At 55.1% G+C, this 23,972-nt stretch overlaps 2 protein-coding genes across 6 annotated transcripts in view; one reads left to right on the forward strand and one right to left on the reverse strand.

The window, feature by feature from the left end:
• PPL (periplakin) overlaps positions 1 to 20,858 on the forward strand; it is a 44,381-nt gene extending 23,523 nt beyond the window's left edge. The window contains exons 3-22 of one of the 2 annotated variants that reach the window (XM_059154104.1): positions 3,014 to 3,168; positions 3,874 to 3,994; positions 4,533 to 4,658; positions 4,752 to 4,793; positions 5,800 to 5,961; positions 6,056 to 6,163; positions 7,032 to 7,127; positions 8,300 to 8,422; positions 8,523 to 8,669; positions 9,215 to 9,366; positions 10,269 to 10,366; positions 10,544 to 10,701; positions 11,413 to 11,591; positions 11,674 to 11,812; positions 12,596 to 12,789; positions 14,036 to 14,186; positions 14,984 to 15,067; positions 15,684 to 15,800; positions 16,240 to 16,332; positions 17,371 to 20,858. In XM_059154104.1, coding sequence (XP_059010087.1) covers positions 3,014 to 3,168; positions 3,874 to 3,994; positions 4,533 to 4,658; positions 4,752 to 4,793; positions 5,800 to 5,961; positions 6,056 to 6,163; positions 7,032 to 7,127; positions 8,300 to 8,422; positions 8,523 to 8,669; positions 9,215 to 9,366; positions 10,269 to 10,366; positions 10,544 to 10,701; positions 11,413 to 11,591; positions 11,674 to 11,812; positions 12,596 to 12,789; positions 14,036 to 14,186; positions 14,984 to 15,067; positions 15,684 to 15,800; positions 16,240 to 16,332; positions 17,371 to 20,031 — 5,106 coding nt within the window. In that variant the 3' untranslated portion in view covers positions 20,032 to 20,858. Of the gene's footprint in view, positions 1 to 3,013; positions 3,169 to 3,873; positions 3,995 to 4,532; positions 4,659 to 4,751; positions 4,794 to 5,799; positions 5,962 to 6,055; positions 6,164 to 7,031; positions 7,128 to 8,299; positions 8,423 to 8,522; positions 8,670 to 9,214; positions 9,367 to 10,268; positions 10,367 to 10,543; positions 10,702 to 11,412; positions 11,592 to 11,673; positions 11,813 to 12,595; positions 12,790 to 14,035; positions 14,187 to 14,983; positions 15,068 to 15,683; positions 15,801 to 16,239; positions 16,333 to 17,367 lie in introns of both variants that reach the window. The other variant, XM_059154103.1, reaches the window with a different exon arrangement.
• A 150-nt stretch (positions 20,859 to 21,008) lies between these two features.
• UBN1 (ubinuclein 1) overlaps positions 21,009 to 23,972 on the reverse strand; it is a 38,204-nt gene continuing 35,240 nt past the window's right edge. For all 4 annotated transcript variants that reach the window (XM_059154108.1, XM_059154107.1, XM_059154106.1 and 1 more), the window contains one exon: positions 21,009 to 23,227. In XM_059154108.1, coding sequence (XP_059010091.1) covers positions 23,178 to 23,227 — 50 coding nt within the window. In that variant the 3' untranslated portion in view covers positions 21,009 to 23,177. The remainder of the gene's footprint in view (positions 23,228 to 23,972) is intronic.

The following is a 23,972-nucleotide window of genomic DNA, read 5'->3' on the forward strand; positions in this document are numbered from 1 at the left end:
TCCCCTCCTCTTGTGGCGCCTGCTATTTTCTTTCCTAAATGAAAACAGCTTTTTGGGTGTGTCCATTTTCGTCCTAATAAAAGTAATATGGGTTTGTTACAAATCCTTCAGGCTGATAAACAAAATATAAAAAGCAAATTGAAATCCTGTATAATTCCAGCACCAGAGAGATGTATCAGCTGTTAACATTTATTAACCTTTTGGTGTATCTGGTGGACCTTTTCCTGTGTGCGTGTGTGAAGGAGAGCGAGCGAGCGTGGATAGGGTCTCGAGCTCTCATTTTTATTCGCTTAGAGTAATGACTCACCGTAACAAGGCTGTACTTGGGGGATAATTTTGGACTGTTTTTTAACTTCAGATGAGCAAACCTGAAAATAGAAGCCGTGCTTGGACGACCATATGGACAAATCTTTTGCTTTCTTTTTTCCCCTTCTATCGTTTCACTTCTTAGAAGATGTCACTATTCATTTTATTACCCCAAAGTTCTTCTCAATGTTCTTGTTTTCTTAGATTGAAGTGAGATTCACAGAACATAGGGTGAACCACTTAAAGGGTGCAAGTCAGTGGCCTGTAGGCTGTTCGCAGGGCTGGGCACCCACCACCTCCTCCTAGTTCCAAGACATTCCCCTTCCCCCAAAGGGAACCCCGTACGCAACAGCGGTCCCTCCCCATGCCCCTTCCCTGCAGCCCCCAGAAACCCTCATCTGCTTCTTCCTGTGCCTATGAATTTTCTTGTGTTCGTTCATATTCGGTTTCATATAAACGGAATTGTACAATATATGGCCGTTTGTCTATTCAAAAATTTCTTTTAAAGATTTTTAAATTTATTTATTGACAGAAAGAGAGAGAGAGAGATCACTGGTAGGCAGAGAGAGGGGGAAGCAGGCTTCCCGCTGAGCAGAGAGCCCGATGTGGGACTCAATCCCAGGACCCTGAGATCATGACTGAGCTGAAGGCAGAGGCTTAACTCACTGAGTCACCCAGGCGCCCCTCTCTTTAAATTTTTAAATGTGCAGAAAAGTTGCACGAACTGCACAGAGATTATTTGTGCCCCTTCCCCCCAGATTCTGCTGGTCCCCGCTGCTGGATTTGCTCTATCAGTCATCTGCCCCCTCAACATGCCTGTGATTTATAAGCTCCATCAGTCCCTATGATTTTTTTTAACTCATAAAAACCTTTTACTGGAGGTGTACATCCCATAAGGTCTGTAGAAAACATCCACGTTTTAAGGGCCTTTGTGTCCATAGGGACCCAGGGGACCATGCTCAGGTCAGGATAGAGCACACTTCCCGGAAAGCTGCTCGTGGACCTTGCCAATCCGTATCCCCCAGAGGTAACCACGACGCTGACCCCTCCATCCATCGATCTGTTTTGCCCGACTGTGAACCCTTGAACGCAGCATCTCTCAGCTCAATGTTCTCTCTCTCCGCCCGGCTAGCGCTTTTCAAGCGAGCTTGTATTCCCACACAGCTCTTGCATGAATGAGGTAATGATTAATTTACTTCCCCGTTTGCAGAATTAATCTTTGACACTGTGAGTGCCCAGGAGAGCTGCCGATCAGCTGGAAAGGATGGAGGGGAGACTGTCCCACCCGAGCCAAGAACCACGATGTTTCTCTCCGCATGAGGCCGGAGAGATGGTCCAGGCCCCGCTGGGCGTCACCTCCAAGCCCCTGACGCGCAGGGCCCCACTTGCCCCTCAGCCTTCCTGGGGTTGGGAGGCTTTTTCTTCTTCCTTTTCTTCTTCTCAGGGGACGTCTGCTCTTTCCTCTAGGCCAGGAAGTACACCCCTTCGTTCACTTCTTTTGGCTTTTGTAACAGGTTTATTGAGGTGTGTTTTACGTATCAGAAGAAGCTCCCACTTCGAGTGTCCAATGCAGTGGTTTTTAGTAACTTCTCCAAGTGGCTCAGCCGTTTCCATAAATGGGTTTGTGAACATTTTCATCCCCTAGTAAGAATCCTTGTGCTCATTTCCTGTTCCTAGTACCCCCCACACACACCCACCCCCAGCCGCTGGCAACCATGCATCTACTTCCTGTCTCCACGGATTTGGGCAAAGTGGAACCCTACACTTGGGGTCACTTGGACGCCTCTTCCTTATTCCCATGGCAGAGGTGGGGACGCTGAGACCCTTCAGGGGAGGACACTGGCTCCTCGAGGCCCCCTGTGTTACCACCATGGTCTGTCTTCAGCCCAGTCACCGGCCTGTCTTTGCTTCCCCCGCGGGCCTGGGGTCTCCGGGGCCTCTCATGGCGTGTGGCTGGGCTGCAGGAATGTTGACCGAATGAGCTAACAGGCTGTGTTTAGACACCTGCTGTCCTGACTGCCAGGTCCTTGCTCTTCCCTAAACAAGCAGAGGCCCTGGACTCATCAGCGATGCCTCCCCAAAATCCGCCTTCTCTGTTGACTCACACCATTTCTGCAGACGCCGCCCCCAGATCCGCTGTGGTCAGCTCCCACCCAGCCCCGTCAGCGACAGATGACTGTCCTCACCCCTGTTATCTCGTCCTCTCAGAGCCCTGAGGCATTGCCCTTAAGGACGGATGGGGTCTTGTTGCCTTGCACCTCTTACAGTTTCCTCCTACAGCCTGCCTTCCTGCCTCAGGGCCTTTGCACAGGCTGTTCCCTCTGCCTAGAACACTCTTTTCTTTCATCCTTAGTTCTTAGCTTGTGTCACTGCCTCCAAAGGGGCTCACTGACCACGGAATCTAAAGCAGTTCCCTGCTGTTCCACCTCTGGTGTGTTTCCTTGGTAAACACCAACTTGTATGAACTTGGAATCACCTTTGTGAGATTTATCTGTTTATCTGACTGGACTGGGCAGGGTCAGGCCTCTTCATTGGAAGCTGTGTCTCAGAGCCTCCCCACGAAGTGCTTGGGCTGCTTGGCGAGAGGCAGAGGAGAGGCTAGGTGGGACTGGGAACCCCTTGCTGGCCCTCTGCTCCCACCGTGCCACCCCCACAGTGCCCACTGAGTCCCCATCCGCCGCCCCCTTTTTTGTCTGGACTCTCACAGGACCTGGCCCGGCTGCAGGAGGGCCGACAGCCCGAGCACCGGGACGTGACCCTGCAGAAGGTATCAGACTCGGAGAAGCTGCTGTATGTGCTGGAGGCGGACGCTGCCATCGCCAAGCACATGAAACATCCGCAGGGAGACATGATTGCCGAGGAGTAAGTCCCCTCTGCTCTAGGTTCCTGGGATGGGGCAGGAGGGCTATAGACCGCTCAGCATTCCGGAGCCCAACTCAAGGTTTACTGAGGGCTAACTAGATGCAAGGTACATGCCAAATGCTTTTTGTTATCTTCATGACGACCCATTTTGTAGCCCGGGAAACTGAGGCTCAGCTCTGACATCCCCCGTTTTGGTCCCTGTGTGACCACAGGTCCCTGACCGTGATGCTGTCTGACCTCCAAGCCCTTGAGCACGCTCTCCCACTCCCTGATGTCCAGCCAGTTTCCTGTGCTCATGGCTCTCCCCTCAGCTCAGATGTGGATAAACCAGCCCCCAAAACGCCTCCCGCCTGGTTCTTGCTCCCCACCCTGGCAGGCGCAAGGGTCTCAGGGTGTCTCATGACTCCTTGCGTCATTCCTGTCATGGCCCACACTACCCCTGTGGTTCCTGCCTCTTTCTTCCAGAATCTTCTATGGTTCTGGACATAGAGTAGGCTCCGGGGAAACACTGATAGGGGAAGGGTGGGTGAGGAAGGATGTAGTGATGGTCTGGAACCCAAGGCCCTGGTCCCTGTCCTTCCAAGCCCCTGAGCAGAAAGCCCCAGGCCAGTGTCTGGGGTGGGAGGCCCCTCCTGGGGGAAGGGGCGTGGGTAGTGGGCCTGCCAACCGGCCCCACTAACCAGGTTGGCCACTCTCCCTGCCCAGCATCCGTCAGCTGAAGGAGCGCGTGACCAGCCTCCGTGGGAAACACAAGCAGATCTACAACCTGGTGGTGAAGGAGGTCGACCCGCAGGTCAACTGGGCGGCGCTGGTGGATGAGAAGCTGGTACGGCCCCGGCTTCAGCCGTGTGCAGGGAGGACCCCACCATTTCATGGGTACCACGGTCCTGCCTTGCGGAGGGTCACGTCCCCGACGTTTCTCAGTGGCTGCGTCAGCGCAGACGGCAAAGCTCAGAGAGGTGTAGCACCCAGCCCAGTGTCACCCAGCAGATGTGTTGGAGACTGGGACCCTCCTGGGATTCCTCTCCAAGCCTGGTTGTTGGGGTGCCGGGCAGGTTAGGAGGAGCGGCCAGATTTCTGGCTGGCTGCTTGGGCCAGCAGTCGTCGCTTAGTGATGTGACCTGGGCAAGCGACTGCCCTGACCAGGCCTCCATTTCCCCATCTGTGAAATGGAAATGACAGTTGTGGGGGCCTCTGAGGTTACAGTGAGATGACACATGTAGGTGCGGCGGTAAAGGTGACCGTCACTCCCCACATCTCTCACGGGGCCCCTGGGCTCCCTTCTTGGCCGTTGGGGTGGGTGGGCTGCACGTCCGAGGGCCTCACCCACCGTTCGTGGGCCGCCTCCTTGCCCACCCTCCTAGGACAAACTGAGCAGCCAGAGCTTTGGGACGGACCTGCCGCTGGTGGACCACCAGGTGGAACAGCACAATATCTTCCACAATGAGGTCAAGGCCATCGGGCCCCACCTGGCCAAAGATGGGGGCAAGGTACGTGTGGTTGTGTTGGGGGCCTGGCCCCTGGGGGAGAGGGGCTCACACCTGCAGCCCCGCCTTGACCCCTGCCCTTGGCTCTGTCCACAGGAGCAGAACAGCGAACTCCAGGCCAAGTACCAGAAACTGCTGGTGAGAAGCCCCGCTGGGAAATGGGACAGGAGGGGGGTGGGAAACCAGAGGTGGGGGCACGGGAAGCGTGTGCGGTGAACGTTTCAACGAGAATGAAAGGGGTTGAGTGGGAAGATTGTACCCCGGGCCCCCACCCAAGAGGTGTCCCAGTTTGTGCTTGTGGAAAGCCCTAATAGGTCCCTTGGATACAGCCTATCCTGCGGTCTGCTTCTTGCTTCTTTACTAAGCACTATGTGTGCCAGGTACAATGCCATGCACTTTATAAGCAAGCGTATTCTAGTTGCCTTTTCAAAGCCTTTAAGGAATGCGTTGTTTTGTTTTAAGATTTTATTGATTTGACAGAGATCACAAGTAGGCGGAGAGGCAGGCAGAGAGGAGGAAGCAGACTCCCTGCTGAGCAGAGAGCCCGATGCGGGGCTCAATCCCAGGACCCTGAGATCATAACCTGAGCCGAAGGTAGAGGCTTAACCCACTGAGCCACCCAGGCGCCTTTTTTAAAGGATTTTATTTATTTCTCTGACACAGAGAGACAGAGAGTGCAAGGAGAGGGAGAAGCAGGCTCCCCACTGTGTAGAGAGCCCCATATGGGGCTCTGTGGGGCTTGATCCCAGCACCCGAGATTATGACCTGAGCCGAAGGCAGACACTCAGCCCACTGAGCCACCGTTTGACAGTCTTTGTAGCCTATGAGATCAGTGCTGTTGTCATCCCCGTTGTGCGCGTGAGGAAACGCGAGTCTCCCTAGACTGTTCCCTGTGGGTTTTGTCTGGCTGGCTCACTGCTCCATGCCCAGAGCCTGGAGCGGAGCCCAGCACTTAGTACCTGTGCCATAGACGGTTGCTGAGTGAGCAAATGCGCTTCGGAGGGTCAGGTGACTTGACCAAGGCGGTCCAGCAGGGAAGTGTGGAGCTGGGCTTTCCACACACCAGCCAGAGCCAGCCCGAGGGGGAGGGTTGAAGGAGGCTTCAGCCCTGTCTTTGCCCCCGCACCCCGCTGGCCCCCTGCAGGCGGCATCGCAGGCTCGCCAGCAGCACCTGAGCACGCTGCAGGATTACATGCAGCGCTGCACCAACGAGCTGTACTGGCTGGACCAGCAGGCCAAGGGCCGCATGCAGTATGACTGGAGTGACCGCAACCTCGACTACCCCAGCCGCCGGCGCCAGTATGAGGTGGGCCTGGGGGCCTGGGGTGTCAGGGCAGGGTTGGTGGGGAGCACAGGGTCACCAGCTGGGCGCTGAGCCCCCTCCCCTGCCCCCGCTGCAGAATTTCATCAACCGGAACCTGGAGGCCAAAGAAGAGAGAATTAACAAGCTGCACAGCGAGGGTGACCAGCTGCTGGCCGCCGAGCACCCCGGGAGGAACTCCATAGAGGTGTGTGTGCCCTGGGTGGGGGCAGCCCCCAAGATGGGGGTCCTGCATCCTTGTCTGTCTCTCCATTTCGCTGTCTTTCCTTCCTCTGTCTGACCCTGTCTCCTTTCATTATCTCATCCCTTGGCCCCTGGACTTCTGAAAGCCATACGGTACCTGTAATAGTTTCCTAGGGCTGCCGTGACCAGTGACCGCAAACTTGGTGGCTTTAAACACCAGAAACTTTCTCTCAGTCTGAAGGCCAGAGGTTTGAAATCAAGATGTTGACAGGCTCGTTTCCTCTGAATATTCTAGAACAGAATCCTTCCTTGCATCCTGGCTTCTAGAGGTCGTCAGCAGTCTGTGGCTGCATCACTTGCATCTCTGCCTCTGTCTTCAGATAACCTTCTCCCCTATGTGTCTCTGTATGTCATCTCCTTTTCTTATAAGGATATCAATCATTGGACCTTAGGGCCCATGCTAAATCTAGAATGATTTCCTCTTGAGATCCTTAACTATATCTGCAAGGATCCTGTTTCCAAATAAAGTCACATTCTGAGTTCTGGGTGGAAATGAATTTAGGGAGGGGAGGGATGCCTTTGTATGAATTTTTAAAAAACACCCCTTTGGGGAGATGCAGCCCCTGCTTGTCCCTTGTGCAGTGTACAACCCAAGTACCTGTACATGGCAATCCTGCTTGGCTCCTCAACATGTCCCTTGTCTCCTTCCCATGCCTGGAAAGAGGCTGGCTGCCTCTGAGGGGGCCACTTTCAGGAAGATGCCAGGTGCCCCCTCCCCCATCATTTTCTGCTCCAGAATCTTGCCATTCCTCCTTGGGCATCCCACACACCTGCCAAGCAGTGACCTGTTCCCTGCCCCCTTCTCTTGGCAGGCACACATGGAGGCCGTGCATGCAGACTGGAAGGAGTACCTGAACCTGCTCATCTGTGAGGAGAGTCACCTGAAGTACATGGAAGACTACCACCAGGTACCCAGTCAACCCCAGAGGATCACTGACGGAAACCCCTCAGGGCCTCCTCCAGGGGCCTCACGGGGCTGCCGTCCCAAGCCTCCCCATGCCCGTGCTTTTGACAGCATACATGGCTGTGCCCCTGATCTTGCCAGGCCCTTGTCTGTCTTCCTTGGAGGTCAGGGCTGGAGAATCTGACTTCACGGGTCAGTGTGGGGTTTTCATTTTGGTAAAACATATAGGATATTTACCATTTTAGCCACTTTTATGAGCATGATGCAGTATTGTGCAGCCTTAACCTTGGGAAGGTTTTCATAACTTTTCTATCATCCCGAACAAGAACTCTGTACCCATGAAACAATTACTCCCTACTCTCTCCCTCCTCCGACCCCCAACCCCTGGTAACCTCTAACCTATTTTTCTGTCTCTATGCATTTTCCTACTCTACGTTTTATGAAGGGGGACTCACAGCTTATGTGGCCTTTGGTGTCTGGCTGCTTTCACTTGACCCTGATGTTTTCAAGGCATGGCATGAATCATTCCCTTTTGTGGCCGAATCCTAGTCCATTGTATAGACAGACTACATTGTGTTTACCCATTCTTCATTGGTGGATACTAGCTGGTTTCCACAGGAATGTGTATTTTTAACAAGGGCTTGTCGCTTGATCTTTAGGACTGGGGACTCGAACTCAGGTGACATTCGTGTAACTGCTGGTTCAGTGTCTGGACCCCGCTGGTCTATGAGCTTCACAGGCGCCTCAGGGTCCCATTCACTGTTACAGCCCAGGAGAGAGCTAAGGGATTCCAGAGTTGATGGACTAAAGAATGGCCAAGAGAACTTTCAAGAACAAAGTGGGAGGCTGTGTTCCGTGTATCAAGACTTTGAAAAGTGTGGCATGAAATCAGGGTGTCCCTAGCTCAAAGAGAGGAATGAAATAGGAAAGAAAACTTTAACAGTACGTATGTATGAACGCTTAAAATGTCCTAAAGGTTGCGTGCAGATTGGCAGGAAAGCACCTGGCCCAAGAGGCCCCCAGAAGCCAGCCAGGGAGGGTTGAGGGTGTGAGCCTGTGGATTTAGCGTGACTGGGGTTGCCCACCCCTGGCCAGGGGTGGGCTTGAAGCCGCAGCCAGGATCGGCCGTGTCCTACTGGTTTCCTGTCCGTGATAGGACCGTCTGGTGTCCCCTAGTTCCACAAAGACATGAAGGATGCCCAGGACCTGTTGCACAAGGTGGACTCGGACCTGAACCAGAAGTACAACCCCGACTTCAAGGACCAGTACCAGATTGAGTTGCTGCTGCGGGAGCTGGACGTGAGTGATGGGCCCAGCCAGGGCCTCCTACACCCCTCCCTGCAGCTCCCACCTGGGGGAGTGGGTGGTCTCACCTGGGCCCTCCCCCTGCTGCATTCAGGACCAGGAGAAGGCTCTGGACAAGTACGAGCATGTGGTGCGGAGCCTGCAGAAGCGAGGCCAGCAGGTTGTGCCCCTCAAGTACCGCCGGGAGACCCCGCTCAAGCCCATCCCCGTGGAGGCGCTCTGTGACTTTGAGGGTGACCAGGTGAGTTGCCGCCCAGGTCCCTGGGTGCAACAGACCGGCTGGGCCCAGATCTGCCCCTTTCAGGTGATTGAGGAGCCTTAGGAGTGACAAAGCTGGATGCAGGGCCTCACACAATGTTTTTAGGGAACCTCTGTCCATCCCTGCAGTTGGGGTCACTCTCTGCCACCCCCCCCCACCGCAGTGTCCCACCAGCTGCCCTGACCTCTGTTCTACCAGCTGAGTCCTGTGTCCTGCCTAAACCAGTCACTGTGGCTCCAGATGCCGTTCACATTGGCCAGGCCTGAGTCACATGCCCACCCTGAGCAGTCAGGGGCTGGTGAGGGCGGGGGTGGCTCCTCAAAGGGAAGTCCAAGTGGGTGTTGAGACATCAGGTCCCACATGTCTGCTTGTAGCTGGACCCTCCCTACACTCTACAGCGAAATGTCTTGGGGAGGGTCAGAGAGAGGGGCTAAGGCTTGGGAGGCTGGGGTGTGATGGCGATTGGGCTCCTGGTCACTGGCCAGGGCAGGTCTCTCCGTGCCCTCTGACCAGCCTGCCTCTGCCAGGGCCTGATCTCACGGGGCTACAGCTACACCCTGCAGAGCAACAATGGGGAGAGCTGGGACCTCACGGACAGCGCAGGGAATAAGCTGACTGCCCCCGCCGTCTGCTTCGTGATCCCCCCGACTGACCCCGAGGCCCTGGCTCTGGCGGACAGGTATGGGGCAAAGGACGGAGCTGGCAAGGGCTGGCACCACCCGCTGGGCCCCTCGGGCCCTATTCACAGCCCTGGGCATCCTGCCCACCTTCAGGAGGCAACTGACACCCCATACCTGCACCCCCTTGGGGGCTCAAGTAGGACAGGAGCAGACCCCACTGGCAGGTTGACTTGCCAAATGTCAGTATCAGGCTGCAGGCACAGTCCGCACTTGCTCTTCAAGTGCTTCTGGGTCTTTGCATAGGCTCTTCCCTGTTTGGACACCTACCTCTGGGCCTTTGCATATGCCCTTCCCTCTGGATGCTTACTCCAGGCCTGGTTGGCTCAGGCCTCTTGAATTAAGACAGCTCCATGGTCACTTCTTCTGTGAAGCCTCCCCTGACTGTCCACTCACCCTCCACCCTGGCTCAAGCACCTTCTCCCCCTGCCTGTAACTGCCGTTTATTAGAATGCTGTGCGTGTCAGTCACATGGCCGGGAGGGGCTCTTTGAGATTTGCTGTCTCCAGGGCCTTGTTCATTCAGTACCTGGTGCAGAGTAAGTACCCAGCAACTCCTCTGTTCAGTGAGTGACTCAAGGAATGCTGTCACGTATTCATTCAGCAAGTGTTTATTGAGCACCTGCTGTGTACCGCTACCTCAGGAGTAACATCTTGGTGGGAAAGACAAAGGAACAAAGAATTTTAGGTAGTAAAACTGGTTATGAAGAAGAGAAGGGCTGGCCTACCTGAACCCAGAAGTAAAGAAAGAATAGCATTATAGCAAACTTTCCACGTGTACCAGGTTTTGACTTCTCAAAGCATTTTGATGGACCTGGTGACTCCCCTGGGCCATTTGGCCAGCCGCGGTCTGGGGCCCCATGGGTGCGCTGGCCCCGGACCCCAGCCGGTTTTTGCACTCACAGCTTGGGTGGCCAGTACCGGAGCGTGCGGCAGAAGGCAGCCAGGAGCAGGAGCGCACTCCAGCAGCGGCATGAGGTGCTGAAGAAAGAGAATCCTGGAGGTAGGTGCTGGGGCCACGGTCCAGGGAGGAGGGGATGGACACCAGGTTGGTGCTGCAATGGGATAGCAGGAGACAGGCAGGACAGGGGTGGGTGAGGCTGGGCAATGTCCTCTCCCTGTGCCACAAGGCCCCCCTCTGGCTCCCCACTGCCACCTGACTCTAATTTCCTTCTGGCAGATGCCTCTGATCTTCAGGGGCGGCATCTGCTGGCTGGCTTGGACAAGGTGGCCAGAGATCTGGACCGGCAGGAGAAGGCTATCACAGCGATCCTACGGCCGCCACTGGAGCAGGGCCGGGCTGTGCAGGACAGTGCCGAACGGGCCAAGGACCTTAAGGTACCGCCAGGCTGGTCCCGCCAGGGGGCCTTGGTGCTGGACAGGGACCACCTGTCCCATGTAACCATTAGTCCTGAGTGATGGCAGTGAGGGGCGCTGTTCTAGGCTGATGACCGAGGAGATGCCTGAGCCCCAGAACCCCCAACACAGCTCCAGGACAAAGGGCAAGCGAGGTTCATGCTGCCTCCACATGGCTCGTCACCTGCCGGCTCACGGCAGTAGAGATCACACCAGTAACCCGCCAGGTGGGAGGCTGCCAGGCATGGCGACCACAGCTTCAAAATGAGAGCTGCTTGCTGGCTGCTTGACTGCAGACCTGCTCTTCAAGCCCGGGCCTCAGTGTGTTTAGAAGCATTCAAGGCCAGAGGACAGGCACAGGGGTGGGTCATGGCCAAGCCCTACCACATCTCTTCCTGAGCTAGTTGGGAGTTACAGTCACCTGTGAATGGGAAGAGGAAAGGTACCCACCTCATGGGGTGGCCCCCAAAGACGGAGATCATTCACATGGTGTCTACAGAAGAGCAGTTGCTTGATAATTACCTGTTAAATTTCTGTCACTCCACTGTGCCAGAATTCCAGGGGACGCTCATTGGGGGCTGGCTCCACAGGGAGGGCCCAGGCTTCCCCAGCAGCTTCCTCTGTCCCGTGAAACCCCTAGATGGTAGGAGGCTGCTGGACTGTGGCCAACTCCAGGGGCTTTGGTCCCCACAGAACATCACCAATGAGCTGCGGCGGATTGAGCCCGAGAAGGTGCGCAGCATAGCCGAGTGCGAGGAATTCGTGCAGGCCCTCCCGGGCAGCGGCACCACCCCTTTGCTGAAGACCCGGGTGGAGGACACCAACCGCAAATATGAGCGCCTAGTGCAGCTGCTGGACTTGGCCCAGGAGAAGTGGGTGGCAGGCGGGCAGCGGGAGGTCGGGTGGGGTTATGGGGCCAAGCGGGCACCCCTCACTCCTGACCTGTGTCCCCAGAGTGGATGTGGCCAACCGCCTAGAGAAGAGTCTGCAGCAGGGCTGGGAGGTGCTGGCCACCTACGAGAAGCAGCTGACCCAGGACGACACAGTACCTGAGAGTGGCCGCGCCCTGGACAGCAAGAGGCAGGAGCTGGTGGTAAGTTTGGGGACCTGGGGTCTTGCAAGCCTTTCTCCCCACGTGCTCCCCGACCCCCTGCCTCTGAACAGATGGGGACGGAGGCCCTGAGTTACAGGGGCAGCGAGTCTGCAGTTTCTGAAAGGCTGTGGGGTGCCAGGTCAGAAGCTGCAAATGGAGGCCCATGGCATGAGTCCCAGCTGCTCGTGGGGCTTGTGGAAATCAGGAGCCTGGATTTACAAGTATCCACGTCAACCGCCCCGATTTCCAGTGTCCCCGGACAAGCAGATCTGGCCCCTGGGCCGGCATGCTCTTGGAGCAGGTCAGCAGCCACGGAGCGGCCGCTGCCTCCAGCCCTAGCGCCCACTTTCTCTGCTCTGGTGCCCCTGGGCTGCTCGGCGTGTCTGCCTGCCTGTCGCCCGTGGGCACTCCAGCCCTCGGGAGGCCCCTCATTCACACACCCGTTCTCCTGCGGGGATCCTCACCTCAGGCCCGAGGCCTCGCAACTGGAGGGAGAGCAGCCGGTCATTCTGGTCCCGGTGCGATGTCACAGGGCACGCGCTGCCGAATGCAGGGTTTTTAGAGGTCAGGTTTTCCGGATTGTGTTGTGATGAAACCCAGCATTGCAGAAACCACCACCAGGTTTAAGAAGAAACACAGAAGCAAAGCCCCAGCCCCAGTCCCTTCCCACACCCGGGCTTACCTATCTGCCAAGGCAGAAGGCCCCCAACAGTTGGGGCAGCGCTGCCCTGGCCCTGGAAGCTCCGGCCACAGCACCCGCCATCTGCCTCTCTGCCCTGGCAGACCCTGGCCTCCGAGCTGCAGGCCCAGAAGGCCCTCCTCGCTGAGGTGGAGCGGAACCTGCAGGCAGCCAAGCAGTGCTCCAGCTCCCTGGTGAGCCGCTTCCAGGAGCACTGCCCGGACCTGGAGCGCCAGGAGGCCGAGGTGCTCAAGCTGGGCCAGCGATCAGACAATCTCCGCCAGCAAGCTGAGCTCAGGTGAGGAGCCTCGGGCAGGCCGCAGCCCCCACTTAGCTGGTCTGCACCGAGGCTGCTGAAGGCTGCTTGTTTTCTAGGGTTTCTTTTTGAGAAAAGCAATAATACATGTACAAACTAAAAAACTCAAGGTGATTGTAACGACCAGCCCCTGTTCAAGAGAAGCATAGCTACCACTTTGTGTCCCCTTCCAAGAACGCTGAGGAGCTGGGGCAGGTGTGGAACACGGATGACAACACACACTGCGTCCTGCTTTTTCCTCTCCGCTTTGTTGGGGTCAGGCGCGAGTAAGTGGGATCTCTCCTCTTCTCCTCTCCCGAAGAACTAGTACAGAACCGATCCTGCTTACTTAAATGCTAGGTAGAATTCACCAGTGGAGAAGCCATGCAGGCCTGTGAGTCATTTGTTATCAATGTGTGAGATTTTCACAAATTCAACCTTGTTACTAGGTATCTGGTTATTCTGGGTCATCTCATTCTTGGAGCAGGTCTGAGAGCTTGTGTCTTTCAAGGAATCTGTCCATCTCCTCAAGTGGGTGAATCGACTAACATAAAATTGTCCCTAATAACATTATTCTTTCATTGCTTCCAGGACCTGATGGGATGTACCCACCTCATTCCCAATGTTTTACCTTTTCTCATTTTATTTACGTATTCTTTTTCCTTCCTGACCTTCCTGACCATGGGGAGGCTCATCAATTCACCGATCATTTTAAGGAACTAGCTTTGGTTTTAGTCCTTTTCTCTCCTGTTTTGTCTCCTCTTCCAGTCGCATCTGTTCTTAACCATTTCCTGCTGGTATTAGCTTTAGTTTGCTTTATTTTTTCTCCATTGTTGAGCGCTTCCTCCTTTTCCAATAAAAGCACTGAAAATTGCGTATTTCCCTATAAGCATGGCTTTTGCTGCGTCCCACAAATGTTAATGTTTTTATTTATAGTAAGTTCAGGTTTCCTAGTGTCTCCGGGGGTTTCTCCTTGGACTTGTGGGTTACTGAGGTCCTATAATACCCCATGGGCATCTCTGCCGGTCAGTATGCCTGGACCTACCTGTCCTTGACAGAGGCCGCAGTGTATTCCAAGTTAACATTCCATAATTTCATTAACCACCCTCTTTTTGGGGAGTGTCTCGGTTTTGTTGGGTTATACTTGATCCCTCCTGCTTGTAAACAATGAGTGGAGAGAACTTCTTTGAAAAAGTATAGGCAGCACCCACTGACGGTGGCAGAGGCCTGATGGGCTTTGTCTCAATAGGGCCCAGAGCCTGCAGAGCGCCAAGGCTGCGTATGAGGACTACCGCAGTGGCTGCGACCATGTGCTCCAGTTCTTGTCCCACATCCCCAGCTATGAGCCCCAGGAGACAGACAGCCTCAGCCAGATGGAGACCAAGCTGAAGAATCAGAAGGTAGGGCAGCTGCCTCTGTGTTCATAGGCCTATAGTGGCACGGGGGGGGGGGGGGGGGGCTCGGAGGGGACCCAGGCAGTGGCTGCCGCCTACCCCAACAGAGGAGGGCAAAGGCCTGGCAGAGCTGTGTCCTCAAGGGACCTTGGCCCTGCCTGGCCCCAGAACCTAACTATGAGAACGAGAGCAGTCTCACTCCTTCCTCGGTGCCCAGCACAGGGCCTGGCCCAGCGTGGACCATCTGAGCAGGGTGGCTGACTGAGCCAACGGTCATAGTTCCATAAGGAGGGCGCTTGTGGTGAAAGGTCCCGTCCGTGTCCAGAGTTCAGAGTCCTGGTTCCTTGGAAGGCAGCAATCTTGGACTCAGGGACAAGGGACATGGGACCCCAACAGCCTAGATTCAAAGCCACATTCTACTCCTAAGAGCTGTGTCCCCATGGGCAAGTCACTGAACCTCCCTGTGCCTTGGTGTCCTCCTCCACTGGAGAGGGTGATGGTGCTTCCCTCACAGGGCGGCTGGAAGATTAAATGAGGTAATGCAAGCAAGGTAGGAGAACAGTGCCTGACGTTCCAAAGTACTCAGTAAACACTGGTTTCCGGGCAGACTCTATTCTCCTCCTGGCCCTTCTTCATAGGGCTGGACAACTGTTTTCTGTGACAAACAGCTGTACACAAGGAAGCCATTCATTATACTTTGTGCTACAGAAGAATGTCAGATTTAAGGAATCTAACTCCTCTGTCAAGCTGGGTTTTTTTTTTTTTTCCCCAATTTGATGTTTAAAGTCTCTGTTGTTTTACAGAACCTGCTAGATGAGATAGCAAGAAGGGAGGAGGAAGTCCACACAGTCTGCGCGCACTCCCAGCAGTACCAGCAAGCTGTCAAGGTGAGCCTCTTCCCGCCAGGTGCGCTGCACAGGGACACCCTGGGCCGGGCCCAGCGGGCCTCCTGTCAACCGGCACGACCTTGGGGACAACAGGGGGCTATCAGACACTTCCAGAAAAGGGATTTCTACTGCTCAGAGCAGTACACAGGAAGAATTTATCCTCAAGGGGAAAATTACCAAAGAACAACAATGGAAGATAAACAAAATCATTCTAACAGCATTATTTACAAAAGCAAAAGAGAAACTAGAAATCTCCGAAATGGCAGGCAGCAGAGAAGCGGCCAGGCGCGTTCTCCTCCCCCCACTTGCTGGATTAGGGTCACCACACTGACGGAGGAGGAGGATCAGGAGGCGCCGGGGTGAGAAATGGCTACAGCACCGCAGCAGAGCGCCACGCTCGGGGACGGAGGGACCGCTGTGTGGGGGTGCGAGGGGCAAGTGCGGGCACTTTTGGTTGTGTCCTAGGTTGTTCAGGGACACAGCTCGGTGGATCGATGGTTCTCACAACCTCCTGGCAGGTGACGCAGCTGCGCAGACCTCTGCCGGCCGCTGCGAGGGGCACAACGGTTCGGACTCCACTGCCCTTGCCCCCCTGCCCCCTCTCTCTCTCACCCAGGACTACGAGCTAGAAGCAGAGAAGCTAAGGTCCCTTCTTGATCTGGAGAATGGAAGGAGCAGCCATGTGAGCAAGAGAGCCAGGCTCCAGTCCCCTGCTGCCAAAGTGAGGGAAGAGGTGAGCTCTGCGGGCTGCCGGGGCCTCGGAGATGGACACCCAATAGGGAAAGTGGCCTGAGAAGCCCTCCTGGGAGCTAACATGCTCAGTAAGAAAAGATAATGAACTGGTTCTCGGGCAGGAACGCTGATCTACCTGGAAAGGCTGCTGGAGGTATCTGGGCCAGAGCCGTGCATTCGGGAGGCTCCCACTTTACCCTTCCGGAGTACACACGGACGGAGAGCTGATACTCCTACACACAAGAACTTTAGGGCACAGAGGCAGGGACTTAGGCTTCTCCCTCTAAATCCAGTTTCTCCACCAGCTCAGACTACGTCCAGCTCCAGGCAGCAAGAGGCCAGAAGCCACTCACTGTCCCCAAATTTCAGACTTTTGCAAACACTGTCCAGCTCACTCTGGCTTAGCCTGTTGACTCCTGTTTGCTGACTCTCTCCTGTAGGAAGCGGCTCTTGCTGCCAAGTTCACAGAAGTTAACGCCATCAACAGACAGAGGCTGCAGAATCTGGAGTTTGCTCTGAGTCTCCTGAGACAGGTAATGGATGTTCTTAGATGTTTTTTTCTTTTAAGATTTTCTTTTAGGGCAGAGGAGAAGGGGAGAGAATCCCAAGCATACTTCTCACACAGCTCGAAGCCCGATCCCATGACCCGGAGAAGACCACTTAAGCCGAAATTAAAAGTCGGCTGTTCAACCCACTGAGCCCCCTAGGCACCCCTCTTAGTAAGACATTTTTGCTCAACACTATGCCAGCAGGTGAGAAATAAGGCTCCTTCTGTTTCCAAGAAACAGTCTGTGAGCTGGTGGCAGTGTCCCTTGCTAACGTGGCTGGATAGCACGAGGCCAAGTACTGGCCCCCGCCAATGCCTCTGCTGACACGAATGCAACAAGTGTGCCATCCACCGAACACGTGCTGAGTGCCCAGGAGCACGTCACGTATTTTCAGAAGCCCGCGTCTGTCCGGCCACACAGTGGAAAATGAAGTAGCAGCACTGTGGAATTTGCTGTCCCTACTAAGTGCAGAATGGGGGACAGCCATCTGTGCGGGACAGATGCACGTCTCCAAGACGCCCCACAGCCTCTGGGAACATGACCAGAGGCAGGTAGCAGGGTGTAGTTTCACTTCATGCTCTTTGGCTGAAAAATACTTTATCACTTAAAAAAAACCCTTGTTTTGAGGCACCTGGGTGGCTCAGTGGGCTAAGCCGCTGCCTTCGGCTCATGTCATGATCTCAGGGTCCTGGGATCGAGTCCCGCATTGGGCTCTCTGCTCAGCAGGGAGCCTGCTTCCTCCTCTCTCTCTCTGCCTGCCTCTCTGCCAACTTGTGATCTCTGTCTGTCAAATAAATAAATAAAATATATAAAAAAACCAAAAAACAAAAAACACTTGTTTTTACCATTTTCAAAAGTAACCCTAGAACTCCAGTGACCTTGGCACCGAGGGAGTCTTGGGGGTCACGGGACCACCAGTCTGACCTGGTCATCATAGGTGACTGAGGTGCTCTCGGACAAGGCGGGAACGAGCCGGGCAGAGCGTCCGGCTATAACCACGCACTGTCTTCTCCTCCTCAGCAGCCGGAGGTGGGAGCGAGCCATGAGAGCCTGCAAGGGAGCGCACCGGGCTCCACAGCGGATGAGACGTGGAAGGTTCAAAAGGAGCTGGATGAGGAGATCGAGCGGCGGCAGCAGCTGGAGAAGGAGGTCAAGAGCGCTCAGGAAGAAATCCAGACTCTGAAGCAGCGGAGCCCCCAGGAAGCGGTGGTGAAGAAGGAAGTGCTGAAGAAGGTGCCAGACCCTGCCCTGGAGGAGAGCCTCCAGCAGATGCAGCGGAGCCTGGGCGAGGAGCAGCACAAGAACCGGCAGCTGCAGGAGGAGCTGGAGGCGCTGCGGCGGCGGCTGCGCATGCTGGAGCAAGAGACGGGGGATGGGGGGCAGGAGTACGTGGTCAAGGAGGTGCTGCGCATCGAGCCGGACAGAGCCCAGGCGGACGAAGTCCTGAAGCTGAGGGAGGAGCTGGAGGAGCTGCGGCGGCAGAAAGGCACCCGGGAAGCAGAGGTGGCCCTCCTGCAGCAGCGCGTCGCAGCCCTGGCCGAGGAGAAGAACCGGGCGCAGGAGAAGGTCACCGAGAAGGAGGTGGTGAAGCTGCAGAGCGACCCCCAGCTGGAGGCGGAGTACCGGCAGCTGCAGGAGGCCCAGCGGCGGGAGGGCAAGCTCCGGGAGGAATGTGAGGAGGAACTGACCTTCCTGCAGGACAAGCTCAAGAGGCTAGAGAAGGAGCGGGCCATGGCTGAGGGCAAGATCACCGTGAAGGAGGTGCTCAAGGTGGAAAAGGATGTGGCGACCGAGAGGGAAGTCAGCGACCTCAAACGCCAGTATGAGGATGAGGAGGCCAAGGCTCGCGCCAACCAGAGGGAGAAGACAGAGCTGCTCCGCAAGATTTGGGCCTTGGAGGAGGAAAACGCCCGAGTGCTGGTGCAGGAGAAGGTGCGGGAAATCGTGCGGCCGGACCCCGAGGCCGAGAGGGAAGTGGCCGACCTCCGCCTGGAGCTCGTGGAGCAGGAGCGCAAGTACCGGGCGGCCGAGGAGCAGCTGAAGAGCTACCAGAGCGAGCTGGAGGCACTCCGGAGGCGGGGCCCCCAGGTAGAGGTTAAGGAGGTGACAAAGGAAGTTATCAAGTACAAGACCGACCCTGAGATGGAGAAGGAGCTTCAGAGGCTCCGGGAGGAGATTGTGGACAAGACGAGACTCATTGAAAGGTGTGATTTGGAAATCTACCAGCTGAAGCAAGAGATCCAGTCCCTGAAGGACACCAAACCCCAGGTGCAGACCAAGGAGGTGGTCCAGGAGATCCTCCAGTTCCAGGAAGATCCCCAGACCAAAGAGGAAGTGCAGTCCTTGCGCACCAGGCTGTCAGAGGAACAGAAGAAACAGGTGGATCTGGAAAGGGAGAGGGCCTCCCAGGAGGAGAAGGTCAGGCAGAAGGAGGAGGAGCTGTCCCAGGTGAAGGAGAAGGTGGTCCAGCAGGAGGTGGTCAGGTATGAGGAGGAGCCCAGCCTGCGCGCGGAGGTGAATGCCTTCACCGAGAGCATCGATGTGGAGCTGCGCCAGATTGACAACCTCCGTGGGGAGCTGCGGCGGCTGCAGCGCAGGCGCGCGGAGCTTGAGCGGCAGCTGGAAGAGTTGGAACGGGAGAGGCAGGCGCGCAGGGAGGCCGAGCTGGAGGTGCAGCGCCTGAAGCAGCGGCTGGCCGACCTGGAGAAGGAGGAGGGGGAGGCCCGGGAGAAGGTGACCCTCAAGCAGAAGGTGGTGCTACAGCAGGACCCCCAGCAGGCCAGAGAACACTCTCTGCTCCAGGTCCAGCTGGAGGAAGAGCGGCACCGGCGGCAGGTCCTGGAGAGCGAGCTGGAGACCCTGAAGAAGAAGCTAGTGAGCCTGGAGCAGATGGAGGTCAAGGAGAAGGTGGTCTTCTCTGAAAGCATCCAGGTGGACAAGGGCGACACGGAGCAAGAGATCCGGAAGCTCAAGAGCAGCCTGGAGGAGGAGAGCCGGAGCAAGAGGGACCTGGATGCGGAGGTGAGCCGGCTGGAAGCCAAGCTGTCGGAGCTGGAGTTCTACAACTCCAAGTCCTCCAAGGAGCTGGACTTCCTGAGGGAAGAGAACCACAGGCTGCAGCTGGAGCGGCAGAGCCTACAGCTCGAGACCCGGCGGCTTCAGTCAGAAATTGAAATGGCGTCAACAGAAACACGAGACCTGAGAAACATGACGACGGCGGACTCTGGAAAAAACCTGGACTCCAGACTGTGGTCCCTGGAGAGAGAACTGGACGACCTCAAGAGGCTCTCCAAAGACAAAGACCTCGAGATCGATGAGCTGCAGAAGCGCCTGGGCTCCGTGGCCGTCAAGAGGGAGCAGAGGGAGAACCACCTGCGGCGCTCCATTGTGGTCATCGACCCTGACACAGGCCGGGAGCTGTCCCCGGAGGAAGCCCACCGGGCCGGTCTCATCGACTGGAATATGTTTGTCAAACTCCGGAGCCAAGAGTGTGACTGGGAGGAAATATCAGTGAAGGGCCCTACCGGAGAATCCTCCGTGATCCACGACAGGAAGTCCGGCAGAAAGTTCTCCATTGAAGAGGCTCTGCAGAAAGGAAGGCTGACCCCAGCTCAGTACGACCGCTACGTCAACAAGGAAATGTCCATCCAGGAGCTGGCTGTCCTGGTGTCTGGGCAGAAGTAGGCACAGCCTGGCCCTCCGTCTTCTCAGAAACCTACCCCGTACCACTGTGTCTTCTCCCTGGCCCTGTGCGGGCTGCTGACCTGTGCAGAGCTGAGCACGTCCCCCAAGCCCTCGCTGTCCCTCAACCTGGGGGAGGGACCACTTCATCCTCTGATGATCAGACAACCACGATGCCCCTCTTCTGTCCCTTTTCCTACACACCTCCATCAGTAGTCTCCTCGTGTGACATCTGGAAGCAATCCGAAAAACTACTAAAGCACATGACACATGACAACTGCAACAGGCAAGCCCACTCCAAGGACCGGCTTTCACACCCCAGGTAGGGAGACTCTCAGGCAAAAAGGCCTCCCTCCCTGACACCTTTCCCTACATCAAAGGACTGGGCCCCTCAGGGATGCTGACCTGCATTCACATGCCCCCTCTGGGTTCTGGCTGACAGCAGACTTTCTGTCAGCGGCCTCCTGGTGAGAGAGATCCAGGTTCTAGGCCAGAAAAGCTGCAAAGAAACCAGAACAACGCCTGGCCTTCAGTGCTCGAGTGAAGGTAAACTGTCAGCCAGACTGTCCCAGGAAAAGGTACCATCAGATAAGGTGTTGTGGTTCTGAAGTTAAAGTATTTTCATAAAGAACTGCGTTGCTGTTAGCCTTAGTTTCAGTGCCTTACAAGTCTTCTTACCAGCTCACTGGTATTTAGGTATACTAACTATACACTTGATTTTTCACCAAAAGAATTTTAGGTTCTCTGTTATCTCATGTATTATGTAAGAAAATGGGACTAGGGAACTCTATTTATAGTGCAAAAATAAAAACCTGGTGGCTTCATTCTAACTCCATAGTGTGTCGTCGTCTTTTGCACATGAGGTTTATTATTTCCCTTGCTCCCTCTTGGCTTTTGGCCAAAATGAATATTCCTCATCTACCAGCTCCTAGGGGAAGAAGAATTAGTTGCAAAAAAGGTAGAGAGAATGAGAAACAATGTTCTGGAAACCTTGAAACAATTTATTGAGTTGCTTTATACAAGATTAACAATTTCCACACCACCCCCCACACCAACAAAGTCGCGCCGCACAAAAGCCACAGCTCCTCTCACACCTCAGGAGCAGCTGGCCGCACCGAGGGCAGCCCCGCAGCCCCCGGCCCCGGAGCCCACTCTGCCTGCCGGTCTGCCCGGCCATGGCTGTGAAAGTCATTCACTCTTTCATTACCACAAATAAAGCATAAACAAGAAAAAGAAATCTCATAAACTCCCCATCAAAGAAACGTTTCCCTGAGGCAAGAGGCATCACTAGATTCCTAAAAATGAGGGTACTCTGCTCCAGCTGCACACTCAATGGTACATGGGGAGGAGGGAGCGCTGCAGGGAAGGGACCTCGGGTGTTCTCGGGTGGAGAAGCCTGGAGAGTTCCCACTGCTCAGTGTTCACGGGCGGCCTCTGCACGGCTCTGAGCTCAGCAATACAAATCTCTTCTTTGGCTCTTTTGCTACTACCTAAGACTATTCTGTAAACAAACTGGAAACCCAAGTTGCAAAAAATAGATATAATGAAGGGAAGGAATCCACTCTAGCCCGATGTGAAACACATGTTGGTTCTTACGTTATTTAAAAAAAAAGGGGGGGGGGAACCAAACAGCAGAGGCCTAGCCGGACGGCTGACAGAGGTGTTGCTCCGCTGGCAACCAGGCAAAGCTCTGCATGAACTGGGAGTTACTGAGCACTGTACCCTGGAAGGCAGGAACCAAGAGCGCAGCCTGTGTCTCCACACAGGCACACATTCTGAGGAGGCGGAGAACTCTCCGTGTTTGCAATCACTTAGCCGAAGCAGTCAGTTCAGACACCCTCGTGGCACATACTTCACAGGACAGGCAAATGCCCTCCCCATCCTTGTGAAGCAGCCATGGGCCGAGTGCGCTCCGGGTCGCGGTCCTAGTCTGTCTCTGACGCGCTCGCCAAGCTCATGGGGGCACCACCCTTAGGTCAACGCACAGCCCTGCTGCCGGGAGCACTCCAGGACGGCGAGGCCTGTTTCTACATGGCAGACGCTTCACAAAGGTCTGTTCCTGCAGCTCTGCCTGAGAACGGTTTCTAAATAAAACAAACTGGAATGTCTGGAGACTTGGAACCCCTCATATCCTTGGCCCTCCAAGAGATGAAGGGCTTTGGGGCTCTGCAGTCCACCTGTATGAACTTGGAAAAAACAAAATGGGGGCCCTGGCTGTATTGGGACCTGGGATTTGGGGGCCCAGATGACCTTCAAGTCAGGACGGCACAGATTATGATGTGCAACTGTAAAAAACTCAAACTGGCTATGTCTTAAATACAGACATATCTTAAAAAAGTCTTCATCTGAGATCCACTCAGAGGGCTGAATGGACGTGTGTCTAATTCTGCTCCACCAAAAAGGCACTGGAATTATGTCTTACTATAATACGACATGCGCAAAGCAGTCCCATTCTATCCAATGCGTTAATGGTAATGACGAAATCTGGACCAAAATAAGTGTCTTTAAAAATCCTGTCACAACTGTTGAATCTACAAAGGTCTTTTCTCTGAAAGAGCTTCATTGTCATGTTCAGCAGAGAAGCTGGCCCCCACCATGATGAGCACACGTTAGATGTTCTGAGTATTCTTCTAAAAAAAACAAGGTAAGTCTCCCAGCTGTATATGAGCTGGGGTTTTTGTCCTGTTGAGCACACAGCCTGAGGATGGGATGGACATCATGACCACTCAAGGATCCTGCTGTCGCCAGGAGTCCTGGAGCCCAAGGGCACCAGGAGCTACTCTGGCCAAATGCCAGGGGTCAGGCGGATTTAAAGCGTGTGTGCCAACTGCTCCGCCCTGACACCAGAGCATCGTACATGACCCAGCACGCGCCCTAGCCCAGAGCTGCCCCTCCAACGATTGTCCACGACAGAGCCACGGAGCCACAGAGCCCAGAGCACCAGGCCAGTCAGTGCCTCCGGAGAAGCCCAGGGCTGCTCCCCTAACAGAAGGCACATCACAGTGCCAAGAGACGCTCCACTTAGCACTCACACCTTCTCCAGAAGAAAACCAATTGGCAGAACGAGCATAGTGATTATCCAGTTTCTGAGACCTACTTGTTCAGCTTCCGCCCAGACATAAGTGAGCTGGGCCTCTCTTCTGAAGACGTCATAATTTCCGTGGTACACCGGGCCCCTTTCCATGAAGCTGAGAAGCGTCTGGAAAAGAGTAAGCAAAAGACACAAGTCTTTCAGGATCTCTGATTCCCTTAAAAGGGTGGCAAGAACAAAACCTCAAGGAGCTCACTCAGATAGCAAAAGCCCCCAAATGTTGTGTGTTCTAAGGCTCCAATGAGCACAAAATCCCACGGCAGAGATAGAGGGCACAGTCACTTGCAGCTGCTCCAGTGTGCACGGCACCCTGAGCTCTGTGCCAGAGCCGCTAGCATTCCCAGCCACCACCACCCCCTGGCACGCGGGACTCCGCCCAAGCAGCAAGGAGCGCTCTCACCAGTAAACCCCTCAGGCCCTACAAAGACAAGTTCAAAGGCGCTAGCATTCTGAGTCTGCATGAGAAAGAAAGCAAAGCAGACACGGTCACACAGCTGGAATAAGCAGGCAGCTTTTCATTTACAACCACTCAGTATAATCCTCCAACGTGAAGAAGGGCTAAAAGAGACAGAGATGGTCTAAGAAAGTGCTTTCCTTTGGCTGTTGAAAATACCACAGGCCAACAGTCATGTTTCCAATGGCTCTTCAATTATTTTGTTTGTTTGAAAGTGTGACATGCCCGAAATCAAGCAGAGGCAGTGCCTGCCATCTTTCAAACCACACACTCTCACCCAGGTGGCTCTGTGACCCACCCCCACATTATCCTCTTAGCTACTATAGCAGCCAGCCACCAGTTTGCGGAGTTAAGTCCACTGAGCTACAGCTTCTCTGGAGGAAAATGGAGTCACTGTTC

This window comes from Mustela lutreola, chromosome 17, assembly GCF_030435805.1.
Source record: "Mustela lutreola isolate mMusLut2 chromosome 17, mMusLut2.pri, whole genome shotgun sequence".
Classification (NCBI taxonomy): domain Eukaryota; kingdom Metazoa; phylum Chordata; class Mammalia; order Carnivora; family Mustelidae; genus Mustela; species Mustela lutreola.